Source organism: Thunnus thynnus, chromosome 3 (genome assembly GCF_963924715.1).
Source record: "Thunnus thynnus chromosome 3, fThuThy2.1, whole genome shotgun sequence".
Taxonomy (NCBI): Eukaryota; Metazoa; Chordata; class Actinopteri; order Scombriformes; family Scombridae; genus Thunnus; species Thunnus thynnus.
Genome location: NC_089519.1, coordinates 8368916 through 8394741, shown reverse-complemented (window position 1 = coordinate 8394741; position 25826 = coordinate 8368916). Strand labels below are relative to the sequence as shown.

Below are 25826 nucleotides of genomic sequence, written 5' to 3'. Positions count from 1 at the left end.
GCTTCTTCTGCACTGAATTTCAGTTTGTTGCTCTGCCTCAAGAAAAAGAACTTCAGTAGTTCAGTGGCAATACAAAAAGTGATTGAAACAATTGCACCTGTAAAACTCCATGAAGATCCATTAGAAAAAAAATTCAATGAAAAAAAATAATTAAATAAATAAATTAAAATATATAAAAATACAAAACAATGAAATGAAATAAAAACAATTAAATTACAAGTAAGACGAGGATGATTTAATAATACATAAAAATTAATGAAATAGAATAAAAGTAAATGAATAAATATAAAGATTATTTTTTATTATTGCTACTGGAGTATCTTTCTTTTTTCTTGCATCTGTTTTGGGGAAACAAATGATACACAGCACTGAATTTGAGCAGCAATTACTGTGCAGCCCAAGGCACCACATTCTGGAAATATTTATACAGCAGTTAAATCAGAACCAGGACGGATTTCTGCAGCTCTCTCATGTTGTTTGACAACAGCAAGGTTTGACTCTACATGTGTGTGCTGAGAGGAACAAAACTTAGATAGTGGTCTGTGAATTAGTTGCAAAGTTATATGACTTATAGTGAAAATCCATGTCTACAAAGCCTTAAAAGTTAATTAGTTACTTCTAGCATAAAGGCAGCCATTCAATAAAGTCTTCTCTGATAGTCTTCAGAGAGCAGCTCTGTGCAGTTACAGTAACTATGAATCACAGCTGCAGGCCTGTATGAAGCAACACGGTCCTTGGAGCCTCCCCCCGATGTACCACACCCCTCCACAGCAGGCATTATCACACTCTGCTTAACTATTCAGCCTGAACTGTGCAATAACATCCCAGCATGCAACACTTTCGACAAAGTTCCTGGACTGAATCATTGAGTGAACATCCACAATAAAATGCTGAGAGCTGGGATTGCACCTGTGTTTGTAGGCTATGTGGGGCCAGTTTCTAGAGACAAAGAAAACATTCACCAGCACCTTGACTTATCAGCTAGACTTGCTTATAGTCATTCATCCACTATATCTCAAGTAAACCAAAGAGTTGTTGTGTCAAGATAGACCTTGGCTCATTCCTTTACTACCATTAATAATGATAAATTAGCAGAAGGCTTGGTCTGTCTAAAAGTGAAAACACCTTTAGGCAACTACTTAATACACAACCAAACACAAATTGCTGCTTTAGCCAGAAATTGAAAAGATAAATCAAAGGCCGATGTGGACTGATAAAGGGTGTGTGCGCTAAAGAATGGTGATATAGAATGATGTCATTAATGGGGTTTCACATAACATGAATTAATACCACATTTAAAAATCCCTGAAGTAAACACTTTAAGTATAAATTGAAATGAAGTTGTTTTATTTAATTTGACTGTTAAACTTCCTATGAATCAGCTACAGGATTACATTCACTTAAGAATACTTACTTTCCTCTTTTGTAACTGAATTATTATACCTGATGTTGTTCATAAAGAAACCTCTCATGTCATGTCATGGCACAGACAAGGAGAGAAAACTGGCATTATTTAATCTTTAAGACTCATCAGCAAACCTTCTCATTTTAAATCGACTCAGGCTTCAGTGAAATGTTTAAAGGAACTCCCAGAGTTCTTACTGTAAGTGATACTTGCGAAATAGATAATGGGTTAAGGTCTTCTGGGGCTGACACATCTGGCACTTGACAAATGCAACAGATCATCACACAGCCACACCCTTCCTGTGAAAAAGATTTCTGAGCTGTGGAGGTGAGATTCACAGCTGAAGAGCACCCTCTAGCGATAATTACTGCAAAAACTGCTGACCGTGGAAATCAAGTATGCAGCATTTTTGTGCAGTGAGTCACAGGTGAATCACCATGCCACACCTGAAGGAATTGTGAAAGTTAAAAAATTTCCTTCTCCTGAAGGTGAATCTGATGTCGATCTCCCCATGTATTTTATCAGTCTGTCAGTGTATTTTCGTACATGTAAGGAGGTCAGAGGTAATGAAATGTATGATATTTAAACTATGCCGATATCTGTCTAATGAATACTTAAAAAATGAGTGCAATGTAGTACAAGTATGTGGTTATACAATACACACAACTGCACATGTATGCGCACTGTAGCCTCCATCTAATGACAGCAAGCAGCTGCAGAGAATGTGTCTGTGAATAAGTGAAGGGATCTGGACTTAATGGAGTGAGCAGGGAAGAAGGAGACACAATGCAACTCTTGTACTTGTACTTGATCTTGTACTGGTACTTGTTATTGTTCTCTTTCTTGAGAACAATAATTTGGTGTCCACTTTGAGCTCTCTGCTTCTTGTTCAGTTTTGAGCTGTGAAATAAAGTGGGCGTCGACAGCTGTTGGGAGGTGTTGAGTTTGTGCTCAGTATTTGTAATTAATGTGGCACCAGCACACTTATGACAACTCAATGACAACATATCCTGCACTGTTTTATTTCATAATATAATATACAGTACTGTGCAAAAGTTCAGGCACTTAAGATGTTTAGATTCATATACATCATTCAACACCATCAGGGATCTGTCTGATCAGTCCCAAACTTAGTCTGCAGCATGACAACGACCCCAAACATACAGCCAGAGTCTAAAGAACTATCTTCAGTGACCAGAAGAACAAGGAGTCCTGCAACAGATAGTATGCCCCCCCTCAGAACCCTGATCTAACATCATGGAGTCACTCTGGGGTTACATGGTTTTGCAGGTATCTGGTCATATACGAAAGTAAAAATTAAATTTTACCTGATGATGTTGCTAAAAGAAAAGTCAGGAGATCAAAGTTATTACAATTCATCTTCTGGGGACCATAAATGTGTTTACCCACTTTCACATCAACCCGTCCAACAGTAATCGAGAAAGATCTAAAAAGTCAACCTCATGGTGACGCTACAGTAAAAGTCAGAGAATCTCTAAAGTTGTTAGAATGCATCGTCTGGAGACAACGAATGTCTGTATCAAATTTTGTCGACATTGCGCCATATTACAGCATAAATGAGAACTGTGGGACCATCAATGTCATCAGAATGTATCCTCTGTCTTGTACATTTCACAGCAATCCATTTCATAGTTGTTTTAGATATTTCACTCTCAACCACAAATGTCGACCTCATAGGAAAAGGGGAAGTCATGAGTTCATCAAAGTCAGTAGGATTCATCCTCTGGGGACCTTGGATGTCCATAAAATAATTGATATCAATTCATCTACGACCAAAGTGGTGCACTGATACGGCTAGCATAGCTAAAAACAGTGTCAGTATCAGGGTTGTTAAAGGATAGCTTCACATGTGTACATTGAAATAATGTTTGCTTGCTGTAATCATCTTTTCCTGTTTCCTGTTCCCTCTTTAACATACTTCTACTGGAAGAGATGAGGGACAAAATCCACAGTCCTAAGCTTATCTGAAGCTAATATGAGGCTCCAGCAGCACACGAAAATTTTTAAGGGTGTCCTTTTTCCTTGGACTGCTTTTATAGTGATCTGCTGGAATCTCCATTCCCATTATGTGTTTATTTTAAATCAGAACTGATCACATTATAAATAAGACTGACATTCAGTATTCATTTTATGTAGTCAGTTTTTTTCAGTATATTAAAAAGTAATTCTGCACTGGCTCAATGTAGTGGACACTTGTTTAACCACCTTGTACAGCTGCAATCATACAGCAAATGCTTTTCAAATTCACTATGTACTCAATATACTACACAAGGTCAGTGCAGTTGTGTGTGTAATACAATGCACCAAACAGCTACTGTTATGAACAATCAGATAAAAATGTTGGCTCATAAAAACTTTCACTGTCCAAGCATGTGCACATAAAGGTGTGTTACTACACCTGCAATCTCTCCTGCCACATGCAAACATACCATCAACCTGGCTTATCAGAAAGAAAGAATTTGTAACCAAAGGGTGTCGGTGTAACATAAAGAAGGCAGGCAGAGCAACATTTTTGTCTTAAGTGTTTGACCAAACAAAAGATCTATTCTTCAATGACCTGAGGAAAATGTTTAGAGGGTTCAAGTAAAACTGAGAAAGTTGTTTTACAAGCCGGTCATGCCTACCAGGTTTTTAAATTACTGCAGGGCTATTAGGCCTGCAAATGTTTGGAGGAAAGAAGGTTTAGATTTTCAAATGTATTCATTAGCCAAAAATATACCAAAATAGCTGATTTTGCTCCTATAAACAACAATGATATTAATTGATTTGTCTTTGCTACCTGAATTACCTTTTTTGTTTTGCTAGACAAGCACGACAGCTGGACTCCTGGGCGGGCTATGCCATTTAGATGAAACTGCTTAGCCAGTGGAGCCAGCCAATGCAGTTTAGCCTGAGCAGATACAATTTAGATATAAGATTGGGTCAAGACACAGAGTATCTGCTCTTTGCCTGGGTGAGAGTAGGAATTCAAAGGCAGTTTAAACGTGTGTGAGGTCCGGATGAGAGAACGGCGTCACCTGTCAAAGAGATCAGTAGATTTATGATCCCCCCGATACCCACTGCAGGAGCCAATTATAGAAAAACATAATTTAATATGAATACTGGGCTTCCACCCAACATTTGGCACATATACTGATAACTGACAAACTGTCATCACAGCCCCACAACAAGTTTTTTTTATCCTTAATTTGAAGGCAAGGCAAGTTTATTTGTGTAACACATTTCAACAACAAGGCAATTCAAAGTGCTTTACATAGAGCATAAAAAGCATCAAGACAGAATATAAAAGCAACACAAGGCAATATAAAAAAAAGCTACAACACAGTCTACAATTTGAGAAATCCAAGATAAAACACTGGTTTCTATGTTCTTTTGGACTTTAAACAGGCATCAGCCCTCAAATCATTTCACTGAACGATATCTGTCACTGGAGTAGAATGTGGGTCCTGTACCTCTAATATTATTTTGCACATTGTACTATAAAAAAAATAAGTGAAGCATTCTTCAGTTGTAATCAAACCATCAGTCATCTCTGTCTCAAGCCTCACCCTGCTTATCAGATTGAGTGTTGACTGAAGAAGTTGTGAAATGATGACAGAAGAAGGTGGGGGAGACATAACTGTGAACGAAAACATTTAGGTGATCAGGTTCTACTAACATGCGGATGTGCATGTGTGGAGGAGACAGAAGTGATTATCATAAACCAATAAAACCAACTGCTTTATGTTTAGTGAGTTAACGCCAGACTTTTAGAAGTTGGTAGTGAGTATCATAGACTGTTTCACATTTCCAAATGTTACAACTGATTTAATTTAATCCTGTTACAACAGTGATGTCGTTTTAGGAGTGGATTTTTTAGTAATGTATCATGGTTGTTTTTAGAGGGAATCCTACGTGGTTCAGAAGGGAAATCAGGGTTAGGGTTAAGGTCAGGTGGAGGAGAGACTAAGGGTGAATTATTCTGCATGAGGCTTTGTTGCACAGGCTCAGGAGGCTGATAGGATCCCGATGGCTACTCCACTTTGAAATTAAGATGATGCAAAATCATGATCCTTTTCTCCCACTGAGATTAACATGTCACTGTCACACACCATATACATCTGAAGGCATCTGTACTCTGCTTGTTTTGGGATATGTATATATATATATATATATATATATATATATATATATATATATACAGACACACAGTAAAGCTGTAATCACATATGTACACATTGGTAACATCATCACATACAAAGTTGCAGAAGAAGAACCACTCAGATCCACGCATGTGCTATACAGAGAATATGTAAAAAATCATCAGTCACAGGTACAGAACACATTGGTTTGTATTGTTTTATTGTTTTATTTATTAGCATTGGTAGTGACAACAATGATATCTGACATTCTCCTGATTTTTCTATTTATTTAAGTTTCTGAGAGGAAATTTGCCCCATTGAATACTACCTGCTGAAGGCAAGCTGACCATATATTTACTTTTAGTTTAAAAAGATATTAATAAACAATTCAGGTGGAATTTAAATTGAAGTCACAGGTGAGTACAAGTGGGAGGGGTTATTCACTCATTTTTTCACTCATGCACATGATGACATGATGCCTGGATACTCCTACGATGTACAAATTTTTAGCAATTATGACATGTTCAGACATTAAAGACATATGGTTAGGTGTACAGTGGATCATTATAGTTCATTTAGACCTGTGGAGGCAAATGTACCTAATTTTGTCATCCACAGTTTTTCCAAACTTTTCTGCTGCACAACGGTCCAGTTAGCATTCGGGTTAAGGTTAAGGTTAGGGTTAGGGGAGTGGGAGCAATATGAAGTCAGGCAACAGGGGGACATGTTGTGACTGTGAACAGGTTAATTAACTCATAGAGTTCTTTTCACTGTTTGGTTTACACTACATAATTAGATTTAAGTTCCTTTGTAGCGTTAGTTATTTAAGACTCATAAAGAAAAAAATGATCCAAAGAAATATTAAGGAAACCTAAAGTGAGAGCATATTTTTGCATAGCACATTTCCCATCCAGAGCAATATGTGACCCCTAACCTGCAGAGCACACAGGTCTGTTTGAGCGCAGTAAAGAGTCCCAGAGGAGGACAGAAAGTGTCACCTGTGTGATTTGGATGAAATATTTGACAGTCAATTGTATCATGATGTTTGAATTAAGCTTTTCCAGAAAATGTCTGCCAGACTGTTTGACACAATGGATGAATGTACATGTTTACATACCAGGCATTTGACAAAGCTCAGTTTTTGTCAAAGGCTTATCATCACAGTATGAAAGGATGGTATGTTTAACTTAAGGTTATACCTGTTATGTTGTGACACATACAGCGTTATGAGTTTTACTTGTTCCTTCTTGTTTTCTATTACCTCTGTATTGTATGTGATGTAAGCAGAGTCTTGTAGGCCTCTGTGGGCTGGTCACCTTTGGGTTTGTGATGCTTAAATAAAAGTATTTATTCGTTCATTAGAGTATATTGTATAAGATTAATACACACAATAATGAACACCTAGGCTCCAAGCCTTTGTGACAAAAATTTCCTCAGCTATCTCAGAAATGCCTTGCCCTCTACCTTTGGCCCCAAGTTTCACTGAGGTGAAATTGTCGCTTGTACGTGCCATTTCTGTCACTGCTGTGAGCAATCATGCTGAGTGAATATTATATAGCTTACATAGCTTTTTCTTCTATACTATAGGTGCTCAAATTGTTGTTTTTGTGCCTCTAAACCTGCTCTCAAGCAACCAAACAAGCAAGGCTGTGATTACTGCTACAGGTTGAGGATAACAGAAAAATGTGTTCAAGGAATGCTCTGTCATTAAGAAGCGTTAAAATGTGGAATCACGAGTTTGTCCTGTAAAGAAGGCAGATGAACCCCGACCCACCAGCTACCACACCCATGTTGATGGAGAGATTGTATAGAGGAGTAGGGGGGTAGCCTGTCAGCTGCATTCTTCACTTTCAACCCCCTCCCAGCCCTTCCCACTTTGCCGCTGCTATATAACCAAGGAGACCAAAGTGATGCTTACAACTGCAGATCAACTCCAGTATTCCTACCTGGTCCAGATCCAGACCCTTCAACATGTCGTTCAGCACTAGATCCTATGGCCAGAAGACCATGAGTGTCTACGGTGGAGCAGGTGGTCGTGGGACCCGCATCTCCTCTTCCCAGATGAGCTATGCACCACAATCCGGAGGCTTCAACCTTTCTGACGGCCTGGACCTCCATGTCGGGGCCAACGAGAAGGCCACCATGCAGAACCTGAACGACCGTCTGGCCTCCTACCTGGAGAAGGTCCGCACCCTGGAGAAGGAGAACGACCGCCTGGATAAGCAGATCAGAGATTGGTACCAGAGCAAAACTGTCATCTGCCACGACTACACCAGCTACTTCGCCATCATCGATGACCTGAAGGACAAGGTAAGAGGAAGCAGGGAGATATGGGTGTGTTTCAGTATTTTCTGTTATCTTCCTCTTCTCATCTTCCTGTTTTTATCATACCTTGTGTTTGTGTAGGAGGGAGGGGGTGGGGCAGGTGTTTGTTGGTATGTATGGCATGTGGCTGACAGTGTGATTTGGGGGTTAGGGTATGACAGCTGATATTTGATTTAGACAGCCAGTAAATCCATCATTGCCATAGTTTGGAGGTATGCCATCTCATCAAGAAGCACATGACACAAATGGAAAGCAATAAGGTAGCAATATTTGTTACTGTCATTCCTACTGTGCATCACATCTTGCCGACAGCGTTCAATGTCACAGTGATAATTACAGAAGCCACAGTCTGACCGATATATCAGCAAGTTGATGTTAAGTATCATTGGTATCAGTGTATCTCTTTATAAGTTAATAACCACTTTAATAACCACATTTTAAGGAACCCTTTCTGGAAAAGTGTAAAAAGTATCAAATGGTATATCAGTGTATTAGAGACTTTTTAAACCCCAAATACCAATATTGGCCTCAAACATCCCATACTGGTAGTGCTGTTGTGTCTGGTAAACTGTCTGAAACATGAGATCCACTGTCTCTTTTTTGACTTGTTTCCCTGTGTTTTTTTCCTTCTCAGATTCGTATTGCCTCTAGACTCAATGCCAAGACAGTCCTGGACATCGACAATGCAAAACTGGCTGCCGATGACTTCAAAATGAAGTGAGTGTGCCCTCTCCACCCTGCCACATAAGTGAAACCTAATATATGCGATATATATGTGAACTCATGTCTAACTGACATTAGTTAGTTGACATGACTTCTAATCTTAACGATCCACTTAAACCTGTCTGACCTGTCTGGCCGGCCTCCTGTGTCCCCCCTCTCAGGTATGAGAACGAGCTGGCCATGAGGATGGCTGTGGAGGCAGACATTGCAGGACTGAAGAGGGTGCTGGATGAGATGAATCTGGCCAGGATGGATCTGGAGAGTCAGTATGAGAACCTGAAGGACGAGCTCATCGTGCTCAAGAGGAACCACGAAGAGGTGAGGGTGTAGAGAGTGGTGGAGCACAAAATTTAACCAGTTCAAGGCTGGTTGACAGCAAAAACTGAGCTTGCATCTGTCAACATGCAATACATTTCTACACACAGGCCAACACCCACACTGTGTATTCACAGTGTCTGAAAGTAAATGTTACTACACCAGTGATTAATGAAACACTGTTCAACATCATCCATCTTTTCACCAGCAGGGAGCTTAACACAGCAGCTATTCACTGCATGAAAAAGTTGTCACCATTTGTCATGGTCTATTGTGGTGGTCTAAGCCCTTCGATATGTGCACACATGACCTCTGCCTCACCTCTGATAGCACTGAGGAAATGGCATGTTAGGTTAATGTTTTTATAAACAGCTCTGTCGCCTTTTCCTATTTCCCAACGCTGCCCCCTTCTCCTCAGCACACTTCCTTGTATTATTCTCTGCCTCCATTAGCTCATTGTCACTGTTTATCTTAGATGTACTGCATGCACACACACAGTTCATAGCACAGATCAAACAACCAAAAGCATGCATGCATACAATATAGCAAGATAATCTTGTTATAATTAACAAAAAATAAGAGATTACTTAGAGTAATTGCACTGGCTGATTGAGATGTTTCCCTTTGACCCCCACAGGAGATGGCTCTGCTGAGGAGTCAGATGGGCGGCCAGGTCAACGTGGCTGTGGACGCTTCTCCCTCTATGGATCTGAACAAGACTATGACAGACATCAGGGAACACTACGAGGGTGCCATCGCCAAGAACCGCAAAGATCTCGAGTTGTGGTACCAGAACAAGGTGAGAAAGTACCGGTGGTAGCAAGTAACTAAGTACATTTATTCAAGTACTGTACTTAGGTACAATTTTGAGGTACTTGTACTTTACTTGAGTATTTCTATTTTATGCTACTTCATATTACACTCCTCTACATTTCAAAGGGAAATATTGTAATTTCTACTCCACTACATTTATTTGACAGCTTTAGTTACTTTTCAGATGAAGATTTAACATGTCAGATGTCTATGAGTTGTTAACAGCTCCACCAAATAATGATTTTTCCCTCTAAACTTCTTACTAATTTCAATAAATGTTCAAATGATCCAATATTTCACCAAAAATCAAAGATTGATAAAAAGTCCAAAAACTGAAAACAGATTTGTGTAACAGAACTTTTCTCGTTTTATTCTTTTCTCTCCCATTACTCATCTCATGAACCCTCAGATTTATCTGGTGACCCTTTGGGGCCTGACCCCTAGCTTGGGCACCACTGGACTAAACTAGCTAACTGTATATAAAATAGTTGAAACTAGCTCCACCTCCAGCAGCTACAACAGTAACATGCTGCTCTAACATTCATGCTTCTTTATTAATAATCTAATGATGTCATATGTAATAATGCTGGACTTTTACTTTAATAACCTGTAATGTACTTGTAATTTTACTTGTTTTGACATTGCTGTATTGGTAAAGTAATGGATCTGAGTACTTTTTCCACCACTGGAAAATATAACTGTTGAACTGATGAATTTTAAAGAGCTAAGTGGAGCTTTCTTATCTGGAGAGTATGTCAGTCATCTGCTGTAATTCTTGAGTAAAACATGTGACATTGTGTCTCTGATTTGTCTAGATCGCAGCGGTGGAGCAGGACGTGATCACAAACACAGAGACTCTGGTGACAACCCGCACAGAGATTAAAGACCTGAAGAGCACCCTCCAGAGGCTTGAGATTGAACTGCAGTCCCATCTGAGCATGGTATGTCAACATATATTGACACATAATGCCAGTTACACACTCAGACCAACAGGCCTTGCAGTCAATGCATAAAGAATCTTAATCACTGAATGCCCACTCACATGATAACTTCACCCTCTGACACCACCAGAAAGCATCTCTGGAGGGCACCCTGGCAGAGACTCAGGCCCGCTACGCTGCACAGCTGGCAAGCCTTCAAAACATGGTCACAAGCCTGGAGGCCCAGCTGTCCCAGCTCCACGCCAACATCGCCAGCAACAAGCAAGAGTACGACATGCTGCTGGACCTCAAGACCCGCCTGGAGCTGGAGATCGCAGAGTACAGACGGTTGTTGGATGGGGAGGATGACAGGTGAGAGAGATGAGGGAGGGATCAGATGTTATAGAAAAGAAATACCCACTCAAGTTTAAAACATTTAATCACAATGTGGATATATTCTAATGTTTTCTTCTTCTTCTTCTCTTCTCCATCACCAGTTCAAAACAAGGTAAGCATTCTTTAATTTTTTTTGAAGTGCTGCTGAAGTTTTAACAAGGTTTAAGAAATGTGATGAGATTTGCTCCTGATTGTTGTTTCTTTTCTTTTTCTTCAGTGGTCACCAAGGTCATCACAGTGGTGGAGACAGTTGTGGATGGAAGGGTGGTCGAAAGTAGCAAGACTGTTGATGTGGATGTGGATCAGGTTGAGTGATGCGTTGGAAGCATTATCAAAAATCAATAAAGATCATGCAGTTGAATCAGAGTTTTATGTGTGAGAACTTCATTGCTTTCCCTACATTTTCATCATTGTTTTCCCTCACTGATGAATAATGAATCTTTTTGTATAGAACAAATATCAGAGCAGATATGGCTGCTGATGGCTTGAACGTAACCACCCAATCATTTTATGTGCCCATGTATTCTTAAAAGTTGCATTGATCAGTGTTTTTATACCAATAATGGATCGAGTACTGTACATATAATGAAAAAGGGGTCAATTGTTGTGACAAACTCACAGAGAATTATCTCCAAACTCTGCACTTCTTTTTTTTTTTTTTTTTTTTTTAGCTTTTTAGTCTTTTTTAACTCATTGTTTTGGTTTTATGACAAATTTATTATACAGTTGAGTCTCACTGCTCTCAACAATGTTGTTTCCAGCATCAGCAGGCAGCTGTTTTTATCAAACAACCTCTGATAAACGGACTGTAAGCCTAGCACAGTTCTTAGAGACCAAACCTCAGCTAAAGCCAATGAATATTAAAATATATGAAACTAACATTCATCAAGTGGCTGGAAATATGACTCCAATGGGATATGTTGCTTTGTTTGTGTCTATGATGCTGCAACAACAACAACAAAAATCCCTATAGACCATCATTTTTAAAAAGAAAAACCTTTGACAGGATACCTCAAATTGCAAACAAGGTCCATTATTACTTTTTGCAATATAAATTTTAAACCATGAAGTTTAATATTGTAAATCTTTGTCAAAGCTTGGAAAAGTTATATAAAGACTATGGGACGGACAGGTGGGCTCATGGAAGAATAAAATGAATGCACATGTGTAGTGGGCTGTGCATGATGCAAGCAAATCAGGAAGTATGCTCTGGGTAGCCAGCTGTCACTCACTGGAATGAATGGGTGCCATCTGGTATCACTTTCTTATAATATATCTATGCTTTGCCCCCTAGTATCCAAACATCATTTAATGCTGCTTTACTCAGTGTAAAGAGAGACTGGGACCTATCTCAGCATGCATTAGGTGAAAGTAAAGCAAACTCCCTTGATAAGTTGCCCATCAAATAGTCAAATTCATAAGCACATTGTTGTCTAAATAAGAATTAAATTTGAAACAGAAAATCTTAATTCATTTGGGGACAAAGGTCCTGGTGATCATCCGTGCTGTTTTTAACACACACTCAGCTTCAGTCTTATAGTTCAGACCTGGGAGCTGTACAACTGTAGTGTTGTATTACTGAACACTGGGTCGTCTCTGGGGTTTAAGTTCTGATCTCACTGGTATCTCAGAGAAATTGCTGAGGAGAGGGGAGAGCATTTTAACTCTTTTCCTAGAACTTCCAACTAGCCTCAGGATGCATTACTTTCTCTGTCCTTCATTTATCAGGACATAATGTGGCTAACGCTGCTGAAGTACTGCAGCCTCAAGCTATTATGATTTGATTGTGTGCAGGTTTTATACACATATGTTTCAAAATAATGAATTTCAGAACTACCAAACACCTAAATTGACTCTCATCAGGAGGATGAAATGTTCAATTTCAGACATTGCAACTGTAATTATCATGACATTATTTGGAATGATGCAGACACAAATAAGTCAAACATATAGCACAAAATAGTAGTCAGCAAACAGAGAGCCTTTTATTGCATTCACATGTGTGATGGAAGTACTGGATTCAAATGTTGTGCTTTGGCCATCAGGTGTTGCTCCCTTGTGTTGTGTTTGCTGTGTGAGACAGATTATGAGGTTGTGGTGGTGGAGGACACCACCTTGCCGTCCTTCAGTTCCTCTGTGACCACTATCACCTTGGTGCTGGACTTTCCGCCGATGGTCATTGAGCTGGCAATGCTGTTGAGAGTAAGAGAATCATTGTTATAATGTTTCAATTTACAGAATAGTTATTAGTTTATGATGAAGGGATACAAATGTTCTATTACTTGCACACATACAGTATAGTTTTATTTTTAAAGACCATACATTCACATGCGATCACATCATGCATTTCTCTTCCAAAGCGCTATCCTTCTCTCTTCTCTTACCTGCCCTCTCCGTCCAGCAGCCTCCTGTATTCTGCAATTTCCATCTCCAGACGAGCTTTGATGTCGAGCAGCATTCTGTACTCTTGGCTCTGGTTTTCCATGTCAGCACGCAACTGCATCAATTGTTCTTCCATGCTCGTCACCTGCATCTGGAGGCTTTGGAGCTGCATGGAGTATCGTGCCTCTGTGTCAGCCAAAGTGCCTTCCAGGGCTGCTTTCTGCAGGAGGGAGGAAAAGCAAAGAGGGATGGTGAGGAGAGAAACAATGAATACACTGAAAAATACTGTAGGTGTATCAAACTTTGTATGTAATTTTGCAGAGGGAGGAATAAGTAAAGAGTGTACAGAATGCAAAAGTGATGAATAAGAACATAAGGGTTTACCATGCTAAGCTGGGACTGTAGCTCGATCTCCAGACCCTGCAGTGTGCGACGGATCTCTGAGATCTGGGATTTGGAGGTCTGCAGAGTTTCTGTGCTCACAGCCACCTCCTTGTTCAGCGCCTCTGTCTGCAGTAGACATAGGAGAATGTCAGTTTCATGTTTAACCACACGCCTTTGAACAAGAGTCTAAGCAGACAATGAAAATTACAAGTGAAAGAAATATACAGTGTTGGCTGTGTCACTAAATAAATACTAGGGTAAGGGTTGAATCTTACCTTTGTCTGGAACCAGCTTTCCAGCTCTTTCTGGTTCTTGGCAGCCACATTCTCATACTGCTCACGGATCTCAGCCATGATGACGCTCAGGTCTGCCTGTGGTTTTGCATCCACCTCCACGTTAATCTGTCCGGTCATCTGTGACCTCATGGCTGCAATTTCCTGTTGAATAAACAGGTTGGTAAGAGGTTTGGTCAGTTTGAGTGACAAGTTAAAGAAAATATCAACTCCTGACAGATTTTACTTTACAGTAGCAAATTAATCACAATGCAAATGTTCAGAGTTTTGCTTTACCCACCTCCTCATGGTTCTTTCTGAGGAAGATCAGCTCCTCCCTGAGGCCTTCTATCTGCATCTCCAGGTCTGATCTGGACAGTGTCAGCTCATCCAACAGTTTCTTTAGACCAGCGATATCTGCCTCAACTGACTGACGCATAGCTAGCTCATTCTCAAACCTGTCACACAGCAAGAGATCAAACATCAATGTTTGCATCTTCAAAATATGCATCTCTTGTTGCTTTAGAGTCAATTCTCAATTTTTTTACATTTCACCAAGACACTTTCAGTCATCATGATTCTTACTTGGTTCTGAAGTCGTCTGCTGCCAGTTTTGCATTGTCAATTGCCAGATAGATTCCTCCATTGACACGGGTGGCATCCTGGATCTGGGTGATGAAGAAATGTTTCATGTTACATAATGAATTGAATTCTTTCATAAAACTGTCTCCAACTGCAAATAGACTCTGTAGACATTAACTATGCTGTCAGCAACACTTCATAAAGCATTACATGTAACACAAAGACAGTAAAGCCCACGATCACTATCAACAAAATTTTGCATTGCCACTTGGATTAACTGTAAATTTCCAGAGGATCACTTTGCATTGCATGATAAACTACAGTGTGAAATGCCTCAGCTTCTCATGACATACCTTTCCCTGCAGGTCAGCAATGGTGGCCTCAAAAGCTGAGTAGTCACGGGCACTGGGGGAGGTCTTACTCTCCAAGAACTGGCGGATCTTGAGTTCCAGCTCGGCATTGGCCTTCTCAAGGTTGCGCACCTTATCCAGGTAGGTGGCCAGACGGTCGTTCAGGTTCTGCATGGTGGCCTTCTCGTTGGCCCCCACATGGATGTCAACGCCATCACCTACCCCATAGCCTGAGCTCCCTCCCCCTCCCATGCCAAAACCATAACCACCTGCACCACCTCCTGAGCTGAAAAGGCTGGAGGAGGAGATTCTTGCTCCAGAGCCCCCTGCACCACCATACACACTTGAAGCATATCCCCTACGCACTGAACCGCCTCCACCCAATCCTCCACTTGCATAGGAGCGCCCAGAAAAAGAGCTTTTTATGTTGCTGCTTCTCATCGACATGGTTGCTGTTGTGATGGTTGCTCAGGGAGTCTGCCTGTCTCGGAGAGGAGATGATGGACTGAGATGTACAGCGTTGCCTCCCTCACCCTTTATATCCTGCACAGGGCTGCTGCCTCTGCTGTGAGTGGAGACGTGCAGAACGGAAGGGAGGAGCATGTCCTAAAATGGGTGCTCTGCCCCACCCATCACACACTGCCCTTCAGGTTCATTTTGTGCAATGATTACAGGGAGAAAGTGAAGTTACGCTTAATCCTACTTTGTGAGGAAATTTAATGACATCATTCAAACGTTAAAACTAGCTTCAAACTTCATTTGCTTATGCATATACATATATATATATACACATATGCTTCATTATTCATTATTCATATCCATGCTCTATATTGATGTGCATCAAAGCAGGGCATCCATCCGAACTTTTATCTTTTATTTCTACAGTAACTATGAATATGAATAGTAAAACAGCCACACCTGTCACTGTTAGCCTTAGGTTAGTTATTCAGGTAAATCCTTCAGGTTTAAGTCTTTGTCAGTGTTCTGACAGGTAATCTGTCTTTATTGAATTTGTGCCATAACAAACCTGTTATGTAACCAAGGAAACGAGTACTGTAAACACAGTAAAATGGATGATGAGTCTTTCAATTGACTCTCAGCCAGCGCACTTCTTCCCACACACCTCTCTGCCTTATTTTTTTTTTTGCCGTTGATGTTATCTTGCAGTAAAATCAACTTCCAAGTGCTGGTTCTTTTGTGTTTCAAAGTTTCGTTTTATTTTTAACATCTTAAACTTTGCTAAATGAGTTCTGATACTTTGTCTTCTGTTTTTTGCTCAACAATAGCCCGCAGGGTTGCCAGTTCAAATCCATTTTTTTATAGACTTTTATGACATTAGCTGAGAACTGGCTTTTTCAAGACTGGGCACAGCACTGCTGGAAATCTCCCCATGATGAGTCTGCTTGTTCTTTATTTTTCTTGGCATTGTGCATTGGCATGTGTATCATGCCCAAACAAGAACAAGCGCCTGCTTGTTTGCTTCTTTCCATTTCACCACAGTATTTCTTTTTAGTCTTATACAAAGCCCCAGAGGATTTTGAACAACAAGTCTCACATCAAGTATGTGGAAAGGTTGATTTAATTTAAAAACGTAGGCATTTAAACTTTTCTTTGCAGTTCTGGATTCATGGATGCAACAATAATGCATTTATATTTTGGGGCATTTAGCTTGGGGTTAAAGCTAACAAAGAGTTTTATCTCTAACTACCAGATGACTGTTGCAAACTGTCCACACACACAGCTTGGGGTAATACAAGCCAGATGTTTCTTTTTTTCAATCCCGTTTTTCATTTTGAGGTTACAACTCATCCCATGCGCGTGCTAAAAGCCTATAAATTATGTCAGACATTTTTGTCCCTCTGGAGACAGCATTTTCACACCAACACACCAAACTCTAGTGTGCACATACTGTAATGTGTAGCTCCGTACAGCTGAGTTGCACTTCATCAAGAGTATTACTGCTCCATTTAGAGATGCCCACACTCTTTCTTTTTAGATTGGTTCACAAGTGTTGCCTGACTGGAAAAGTATCTTTTGTACAATTTCAAACATTTAGCTTGCAGTTTCACTTCATTTCTAAATATGTATTGTATGCTTTGCACTACCAAGTGTTGCTGTATACAGAATGTGTGTGCATATAATACAGTGCAACACAACAGTCTGTGCACATTGTTATCTGGTGGGTGTGGCACTGGTGAAAAGGTTTAAATAGAGCATATTATTACGGTACATTCTGGTTTAGTTAGTTTATATAAAGTTTACAGGATGTTGGTGTTGTTGTGAAACTTTCTTACATTTCATTTAAATGAAATACTAAACATATTGACACATTGCACAACTGGCAAATTACCACTTCACTTTGTTAATAAAAATAAAATAGACACTATGAAAATATAAAGAATATTTATCACATCCATAAAGAGAAGACATTTTAATAGTAATTGGTGGTAATCAAAGATTATGTAAAGCATGACTGAGACATTTGTCCTCAGGCACTAGGCAACGATTGCATCTGCCCAAATACAGTAGCACACAGCAACAGAGTGGCAGAGTTCTCACTGTGCTCTGCAAGTCAAACAGGATTAAAGTTGGAGAATGTGACGTAGATAAAGTTACGTTTTTTTACAGTAAAACATTTGCTTACTTGACTTCCTTTTCTGAAATTAAATTCATACAGTTTAAAATTCCCTTTCACCAGGTTGAGCATGAGGGCTCATTTTTGACTTTGGAAACAGTTTGACATGGTTAGAGTTAGATTATCAGGATAGATAATAGGATCAACATTATTATGATAGGGTTAATTTATTCTTTCTAAGAAAGTTCATTAACTAAACCTGGTTTATATTTTATTTTTACAGGTCCAGTAATCACATCAAAACTGTGTATCACAGTAAAACTACATAAAAATCGTTATAGGCTATGTAATCGTTTAGTGGGTAACATTTAGCATGGTAGCTTGTTGGCATTCTAACACGCTAACATTGGTATGATAACATGCTAGGTTCAGCATGTGACATTTATAATGTTAGCATGTGCACTAATGTCGACACATAAGCATAGCATTGCAGCTTTAACTGAATTGTTACAGAAATGAGTTGTTGGCAGGCCAGATTCTGTAGTAGTGTGCTGTGTACTGTAGTACTCAATCAGCAGAATCTTAACTTCATGCTTTACTGAGTTTACATGTCTCTAGCTTTTTACTTTATATTTTTTTACAATTGCTAACACACATTTCTGCAGAAAATGAAACTAAAGTATTACCAGTAATGCAGTTTTCACCCATGCATATTCACTATATACTACTATACATACATGTATAGGAGAGCTACAGATATAGAAGGACAACAGTGCTGGTCAACCCTGTCTTGGGTTGAGGTCCTCAGTGTTGTATGACCCAATTAGGAGTTTAGTGTATTTTTATTTTTCTCTTTTTAGATGTAGCGGAATGTATCAAATTGCAGCCCATTTACAGTAATTTTGCATTATGTTAGGTCTTTGAATGCAAATTGAACAGTTTTGACAATAGTATGTAAATATGTGCAAAATGGAAATAAACAGAGTTTTTTTGGTGGTTGAGTTTGAATGAGAGAGTCGTTTGTGATTTTGAAAGGTGTGGTCACTGTAGCATTTTGTGTCAAGGCAAAAATGAAAAATGATCCACAGTTTAGTCCACACTGACTTCTGTGGTGCTGACTGTGAAGAGTTTGGAAAAAGTGAACTCAGTATTGAGTAATACAGGTTAGCAGTTGTAAAAAAATGTAAATTTCACTTTTGTGAATTTTAAGAGGGTTTGTACTTTACCTAATTAATTAATTATTGTTGCATCACTTTGGAAGAAAATACAGGCACTTTATCTCCTTCTGCAATTAAACGACAGTTAATTCTTTTGAAAAAACTCACAAGCCACAAAACCCACAAAAATCACATAAAAGTCCTTTTGAGGCAGCAGTAGTCGGGAGCTGCAGAAGAATGCTTGTGACTGGAAGGCTACATACTGAGCAGGGCACTTAAATCCCTGCTGCTCTAAGGAGCTGCAGAAGCCAACAGATGAGACTGGCTGCCTCACTGTGAAGCAAGTACAGCGTTGTTGCTGAAAAAGAGCATTTTCACACCTGCAGATAGATAAAAAATAATCATATAGCAAATAGTTTCATTCACTGGCTCTGCATTCATATTCAGATGTTCTTGTTTTAGGATTTTTTGATTTAAAACACAGAAGTGTTAAGAGACTTTATACGTTTCTTCCCAGGTTGTATCTCTTTATCAATACATACACTTTATATGTACGTTTAATTCATTTGAATTTAAATTTAGTTAAAGAGTAAAACAACATTTTGCAATCAACAGACACTGTGTGCACTCTTCTGCTTTGGCAAACAGAGGACAGAGTTGGATTTTATGTGAATGATTAATGGTGATGGTATGTCTGGCGGTAGGGCAAGGTGTGACTGTGGTTTCTGTGTGTGAAGTAAGAATGAATGAGGTATGTAAAGTTTTAATTGAGACACTCCTGCAAACTAGATGCTCCATTCACTAAGAAAGTTTTTTTTTTTAAAGCTTTTCAGAGAATTTACATTGAAACTTCACTGCAGACTTTAATAGATGTATGTGCTTTATGTGTAGCGGATGATTATCTGCTAGAAACTCATCTAGACATGAGTTGTACTCGCAATTCAACTTGCAGGTCTTTTGTCAAGAACCATATCAATAACTCTTTATGACACTTTTACTGTGTCATAGATGCCATCCACTTTTCATCTGAATGGGAATGAGTTCTCAGAATGCAAAAAGCCCATTGAAGTCTGGGTACGAAGTTCCTTGTATAACCGCGGCTGGTGGTGAAAACAGGATCAGTATGTTCAAAATGCGGTTACTGTTGTTACATGAGAAATAGCCCGGAGTGCTTTTACCTGGGTGTGTTCGTCTCATAAAGGAGAGAAGACCAACGTTAAACAATATCTCACTTTTTATCTCTTGTAGGAGAATGAATGAGGGCTGCAGTGACTCACTGAAGGTTGTTTTTATTTTTTTTTTTTAACAATGCTCCTCTGCCTTTGTGATACTTAGAGACTAATTTCAGGCCAAGACAGATTTCTGTTGTATCTTGCTCACAGCCTGCAGATACTGACAACACCCTTTACTACCAGGGATGATTCATGCAACACTCCGATGCTCAGATGCACTGGGAGGTCTGGCAATTTACAACAGAGAATGAAATAAAACCAAGGAGAGCTAGATTCACTTTTTGTCCTTAATAATATATAAAAGTAACTTATATATTCATGTGAGAGCTTCACTGTCTCTTCAGTCCATTTGGAAATCATTACAGTGCTTAACTGGATTGAATGAAGAGCCCGCATTCACACAATGAATGGCCTTAATTGTGTGTGTTTTGTTGATAACAGAGATTAAATGCAGCCAGCTGAAAGAAAACTTAGATTTTCTTATGTGATACACACAAGCATGAAGGAACATGACCGTGTGTGACCACTTTTTACTTTGCAAGGCATTAAGTTGAATTTGATGTTAGGAATTCATTTTAAAACAGGACTTTACTGTGTGTGATCAGGTGAGAACATGAACAGTGAAGGGGGGAAAGTGTGCATGTGCAAATCAACAGATTTATTTTCTCTGTTTTAATCATGAAAGTGACAAACACTCTTTTGAGTCTGCCTGTAAAGTGAGTTAGGTGTGAGTTTTGCAGGTCCACCAATGATGGTGGTTTTTGTCTTGTCTAGTCATGCAGAACGGTTCAAATTGCAATGGTTAGACAGTGAAGCAAATGAATATGGTCCTCTTTGCCTAAACTTGATAGTTCTATGCTGCTCAAAGCTGCTGAAACAGCATGAATCACATCTCAGGATCATTAATTTAGTTTAATAACCCTGCAACGACGTGCTAACAGAGGGGAGCAGAAAAGCAGTGAAAGGAACAAAGGTATTACATGTTGAGTCATTTTGACCAACAGGGTAATTCATCAGGAAGGTGAGTCATTGATGTTTTGATGTTTGGAAATCTCAAGTCTCCACTTGATTCAACTCCACCCAAATGAAGACTGAAGCATAACCTGTAAATCTCACTGGACCAATTCTTCACCTTGGAAATATTTAGAGAGCTACTGTGTAACATTCAGGACATGTATCCTCTCTGGAGAAGCTATTGTGCTATTTCTAGAACATTGTTTATTGTTCTGCAAGTAAGTTCAGTTAATCATGTCTTAAAATATCTTTTGTGCAGCAACAATTTGTTTCTACTTTGGTAAAAAATAAGGTCATGAGATCCACCATAGTTATGTCAAGACTGCACCTCTGGATGGAAAGACAAAGGTGACACCTAGTGGTCTTGAGTAGAATTGCATTCTAAATACTACATGGTGCTTAAGAGTTAACATTTAATTAGGTTTTATTGTATATTGTTGTGATTGTCACCAGAGTATCCACACAGGAAAAATACAGAAGACACCCAACCTTAAGCTCTTGCAGCAAAATATTATTGAACTTCTATCATTTTCTTTCCGAGACCTAAAACTGGCTTGATACTGTAGCAGGGAGCCAATCTAAAAGATTGAGAAGTTGCATTGTTCATGTAGGTTTCTCTACATAGCAATGTGTTTTTTTTAACAGTATCTGATATTGGTGTATGAACAAGTGTCTCAACACTTTTACGATTGTTATTTGTGTGTCCAAAACATGTTTTTGTTTTAAACAGTAAGTTATACCATCTGTGGTTAAATTATGCTATTTGAAAAGCACAAAACCCTTTTTGATTTGTGATTAAACACACATTTTCATCTTTATTTCCTGGATTTTGATCATAATTTGACCCCATATTGAGCATTCACCACAAAAATCTCATTACTTACTCCCACCTCGCTATAAAAATGCAATAAAAAAGGAGAGAGAGAATATGCAAAGGCAACCTCCCCTCCCCCTTAATAAGCAAATGTGCTTTTTTAATATAGTTTGGATTTTGGATATTATAATATAACCTGTAGACAGAAAAGCTGAACATAACAGATGACTGTAGTAAATAATTCATTAAGCAGGTATTAAGGGAATCAATTATTAACTAATTAGTGGCCAAATCATCATAAAAGCGTAGCATCAGCAGAGTTGTTACTGAAGGTCCTCCACTTGAGTGTCAACAACGGAAGACACCACCTTTCCATCAATGATTTCCTCCACGATGGTCTTCACTCGCCTCTCGACGTGGGGTTTACGCTCTGCAGTGGTAGAGAAGAAACATAATGCATCAGCGACGGTTGCTGCAGCCTAATGACAGCAAACGTTTACAGGAAAGTAAAGTCAGTTCAGTGGACAGTTTCTTACCTTCCACTCGTTCCACCACCTTGCTGATGACCACCGCCCTGTGGAGAGAGTGGACACGTTTTAAAACATAATGTTCTGCTTAAGCTGTTGGCCGACAAATAAAAAATTAAAGAATGCTTAATCTCTCACTTTTGTTCAGAATGTCCATCCAGCAGTCTCCTGTACTCAGCGATCTCCATTTCCAGGCGCATCTTGATGTCCAGCAGCATGTTGTATTCGCTTCTCTGATGCTCGAGGGAGTCTCTCATCTGCTGCAGCTCCACCTCCAGCGTGTTGATGGTCTGCTGCAGCTGGCTGAGCTGAACACTGTATCGACTATTTGTGTCTGCTAGATTCTGTTGCAGGCACTGAATCTGCAGGACAAACGGGAATGATGTAAGAGAAGCTGCAAGAGAGGAAAAACTGCCCTGTCTGCCTGACGAGAAATCATAAAGTTACAGCTTCATCATGCACAAAACAAATATGATCCCTACACAGACAAAGTGTAAAATGTACTCTGTCTTTTTGTCTTTTACCTACCTGTGAGTGGGAGCTTTGGCAATTAATCTCCAAACCCTGGTAGGTTCTCTTCAGCTCTGAGAGCTGCGAAGAAAATGTCTTCACCTCTGTTGTGCAAGTGACGATTTGTGTCTGGAGAGCGTCCATCTTCACACACACACACATAAATATATACATTAAATATCATGAATTTTCCATCTATGAATCTTCTTATCCTAATTTTTGTTCTTTGTCATTTTGTGCATGTTGCTCTCCCATCTCACCTTATTTTGAAACCATTTCTCAGCGTCCTGCTTGTTCTTGATCACCAGCTCTTCATACTGTTTCCTCATTTCCTCCAGGACTGTCAGTAGCTCCACAGAGTCTGCACTGTCCACCTTGACCTCCACAGCGCCACTCTGCTGGACCCTTAGGTGCTTCATCTCCTGCAACATGAAAAGGAGAAAACTTTTATCTCTTCTACAGGTGTGAGCGTCGTGGCTGCCACAACCAACAGATGGTGCCATTGTACTAGAAACAGACCAAAGCAATGGACCGCCCTGCTTTCAAATCTTTCTGTTTCAAACAGGACAGAGGAGACATTTCACCGGAGCTGAATGGTTCTGACCTCCTCATGGCTATTCTTGATATACGCCAGCTCCCCTTTCAGACTTTCAATCTGCATCTCCAGGTCACTGATTGAAAGAGTCAGGGCGTCCCGGACCCCTCGGAGACGAGTCACATCAGCCTCCACTGACATACGCAGGTTTAACTCCACCTCATACCTACAGAAGGAGGTCAGGGGGAGTTACAGAAGCTGTTTGAAGATGTATTTGTTTTCTACTGTACATCATCATTATAGACTGTTAAAGTTTCAATAAAATCACATTATATTTAACAATGAATGCAAAAATCTGTCTTTTTGTACCCTTTCCATTAATTTAAATCTTATTCAAAACATAAACAATTAACCATTATTTTACAGCAATTACAAAAGTTTCTTTTCCTCTTCTTTCTTTATACTTTAATGAGATTATTGGAGAGTATATCTGGATTTTACCATGAAGTGACAGAAAAATGTAAACCTACTTCATTTTAAAGTCTTCCATTGCCAGTCGAGCATTGTCAATCTGCAGGATGACACTTTGATTCTCTGAATATCTCCTTGCAATCTAAATGGGGGGGGGGGGGGGGGGGGGGGGGAATGAAAAATTGAACACTATATTCTTTCTCTATTTCTAGTTAATTGTACTGTAAAATAGTTTTCTTAGTTTTCTCATCATTCTAATGTGTCGTGATGTGTTAAATATGAGCAGTACCTGAGCTCGGAGATCACTGATGGTGGCAAAAAAGCCTTTGAAGTCATGGGTAATAACACATTTCTTCTCATAGAACTGTCTGATCTGCAGCTCCAGGTTCTTGTTGGCACTTTCCAGGGAACGCACCTGCATACACAAGTAGAGGGTCACATTACGCAACAACAGATATAAAGCACTTAAGTTCCTCCTCCTGGGTGATTGTTTACTCGGTTAAAGGAATTTTTCTAATCCAAAAAAGGATATTTTAACAATCCTAAAAAATCCTGATGCATTTAAAGTATCAAAAGTTACATACTTGAAGTCTCCCTGTCATTGGTGTTTTTATATATATAATATAAGGAATATTGCATTAATATCACTGATGCATTAATATATTAGTATCTTAATGTTGCAATTGGTCATGGTGGAGCTCTGTTTTAGTACAGGTATGTTATACATTGTTAGGTAATGCATGAATAAAATGACGTAAATGTGAAACACTCAAACACCTCAGTACTGTAATTAAGCAGTCAGTACTTTATATGCATTAAGGTATTTTCCACCACTGTTCTCCATCCAGCTTCATATAGATATAATGTATCTTCCAACCCAAATTTCCAGAGGCCTGTAATCTTTATTATCATTTTTCATAAGATCAAAAAATAAGCTGTCAAAACAAAAACATCAGGGACTGGTTCGGCAGTAATAAGAGACAATGCTGCTGCTTCTATCACATGGTACTGTTGACAGCCAAGTCTTATCTCCAGCATGTATTGCATCCTCTGATCATTTTTTCATGCGGGTACAGAATTCAAGTTGACAATTTGTGGGTGAGTGTGCGTCCTACATGCATATAAGGTGTGATTATGTGTATGTGTTAGAACAGATGCATTGTGCATGCAAGGAGATGGGGAACTTCCCTTGGGAAAAAAAAAAGAATATATCCCATGAATATATCTGTGCACTTCACTGATTCTGATGCAGTTCTGGATGTAGATTAAAACATTTTTTTAAATTATTATTATTATTATTGTACTATGTGCTTTCTTAGTGCTTTCTAGGCTTCAAAGAAAGTACATGAAAGTGGGATTGCTGCAGCACAGTGTGTATCATCATCATCATCATCATCATCATCATCATCATCATGGCTTACCTTCTCCAGGTAGGAGGCCAGGCGGTCGTTGAGGTTCTGCATGGTCACCTTCTCGTTGGTGACCACTGCAAAGTCGGAGCCGTACCCGGACCCGGACCCGGAGGAGAAGACTGAGGTGGACTGGGAGATGCGGGTCCCGTAACCTCCCGCGCCCCCGTACACGCTGGGCGCGCGCCCCTTGTAAACCGCGGTGGACATGCGGCTCTGTCCGCCTCCGACGAGCTGCATCCTTCCGCTCTGGCTGACGCTGCTGGAGCTGGAGATGCTGCGGTTGCTGTAGCTGGTTTGCCGTTCCACAGAGACAGACATGGCGACAGGTGGAGGTGGAGGTTGACCTGGAGGTGATGCGCAGAGCTGGAGAGTCTGAGACAGAGTCTGTACGAGGAGTGCCTCTGCCTGAGACAACTGGCATTTTATAGGAGTCTGAGGGAAGGAGACAGCGCCAGGTCGGATACCACAACAGCGTGTGGTATGCGGATAATGGTTTTTTTAAAAACCTTATAGGTGTGTACACTAACATTTGCGGTGGAAGACAAGCTGAATATCTTGTTGGGCTGCTTG

General features: G+C 39.7%; 3 protein-coding genes across 3 annotated transcripts; 1 reads left to right on the top strand and 2 right to left on the bottom strand.

Annotated features, from left to right (window-relative positions):
- The first annotated feature begins 7422 nt into the window (after positions 1-7422).
- Positions 7423-11405, top strand: krt98 (keratin 98). The gene is made up of 8 exons (XM_067583910.1): positions 7423-7857; positions 8507-8589; positions 8757-8913; positions 9548-9709; positions 10539-10664; positions 10795-11015; positions 11141-11151; positions 11257-11405. The coding sequence occupies exons 1-8, from the start codon at positions 7519-7521 to the stop codon at positions 11352-11354; spliced, it is 1197 nt and encodes a 398-aa protein (XP_067440011.1). The 5' UTR covers positions 7423-7518; the 3' UTR covers positions 11355-11405.
- Positions 11406-12999: 1594 nt separating this feature from the next.
- LOC137178046 (keratin, type I cytoskeletal 13-like) lies at positions 13000-15536 on the bottom strand. Its single transcript, XM_067583908.1, has 7 exons — positions 15013-15536; positions 14663-14745; positions 14379-14535; positions 14081-14242; positions 13806-13931; positions 13424-13641; positions 13000-13232 (listed from the first exon to the last, which is right to left on the bottom strand). The coding sequence occupies exons 1-7, from the start codon at positions 15454-15456 to the stop codon at positions 13124-13126; spliced, it is 1299 nt and encodes a 432-aa protein (XP_067440009.1). The 5' UTR covers positions 15457-15536; the 3' UTR covers positions 13000-13123.
- A 5850-nt stretch (positions 15537-21386) lies between these two features.
- On the bottom strand, positions 21387-25690 carry LOC137178030 (keratin, type I cytoskeletal 19-like). The gene is made up of 9 exons (XM_067583907.1): positions 25266-25690; positions 24134-24259; positions 23904-23986; positions 23443-23599; positions 23099-23260; positions 22857-22982; positions 22467-22690; positions 22338-22375; positions 21387-22231 (listed from the first exon to the last, which is right to left on the bottom strand). Exons 1-9 carry the CDS (start codon positions 25572-25574, stop codon positions 22125-22127), a joined length of 1332 nt encoding a protein of 443 aa, XP_067440008.1. The 5' UTR covers positions 25575-25690; the 3' UTR covers positions 21387-22124.
- Between the last annotated feature and the right edge of the window lie 136 nt (positions 25691-25826).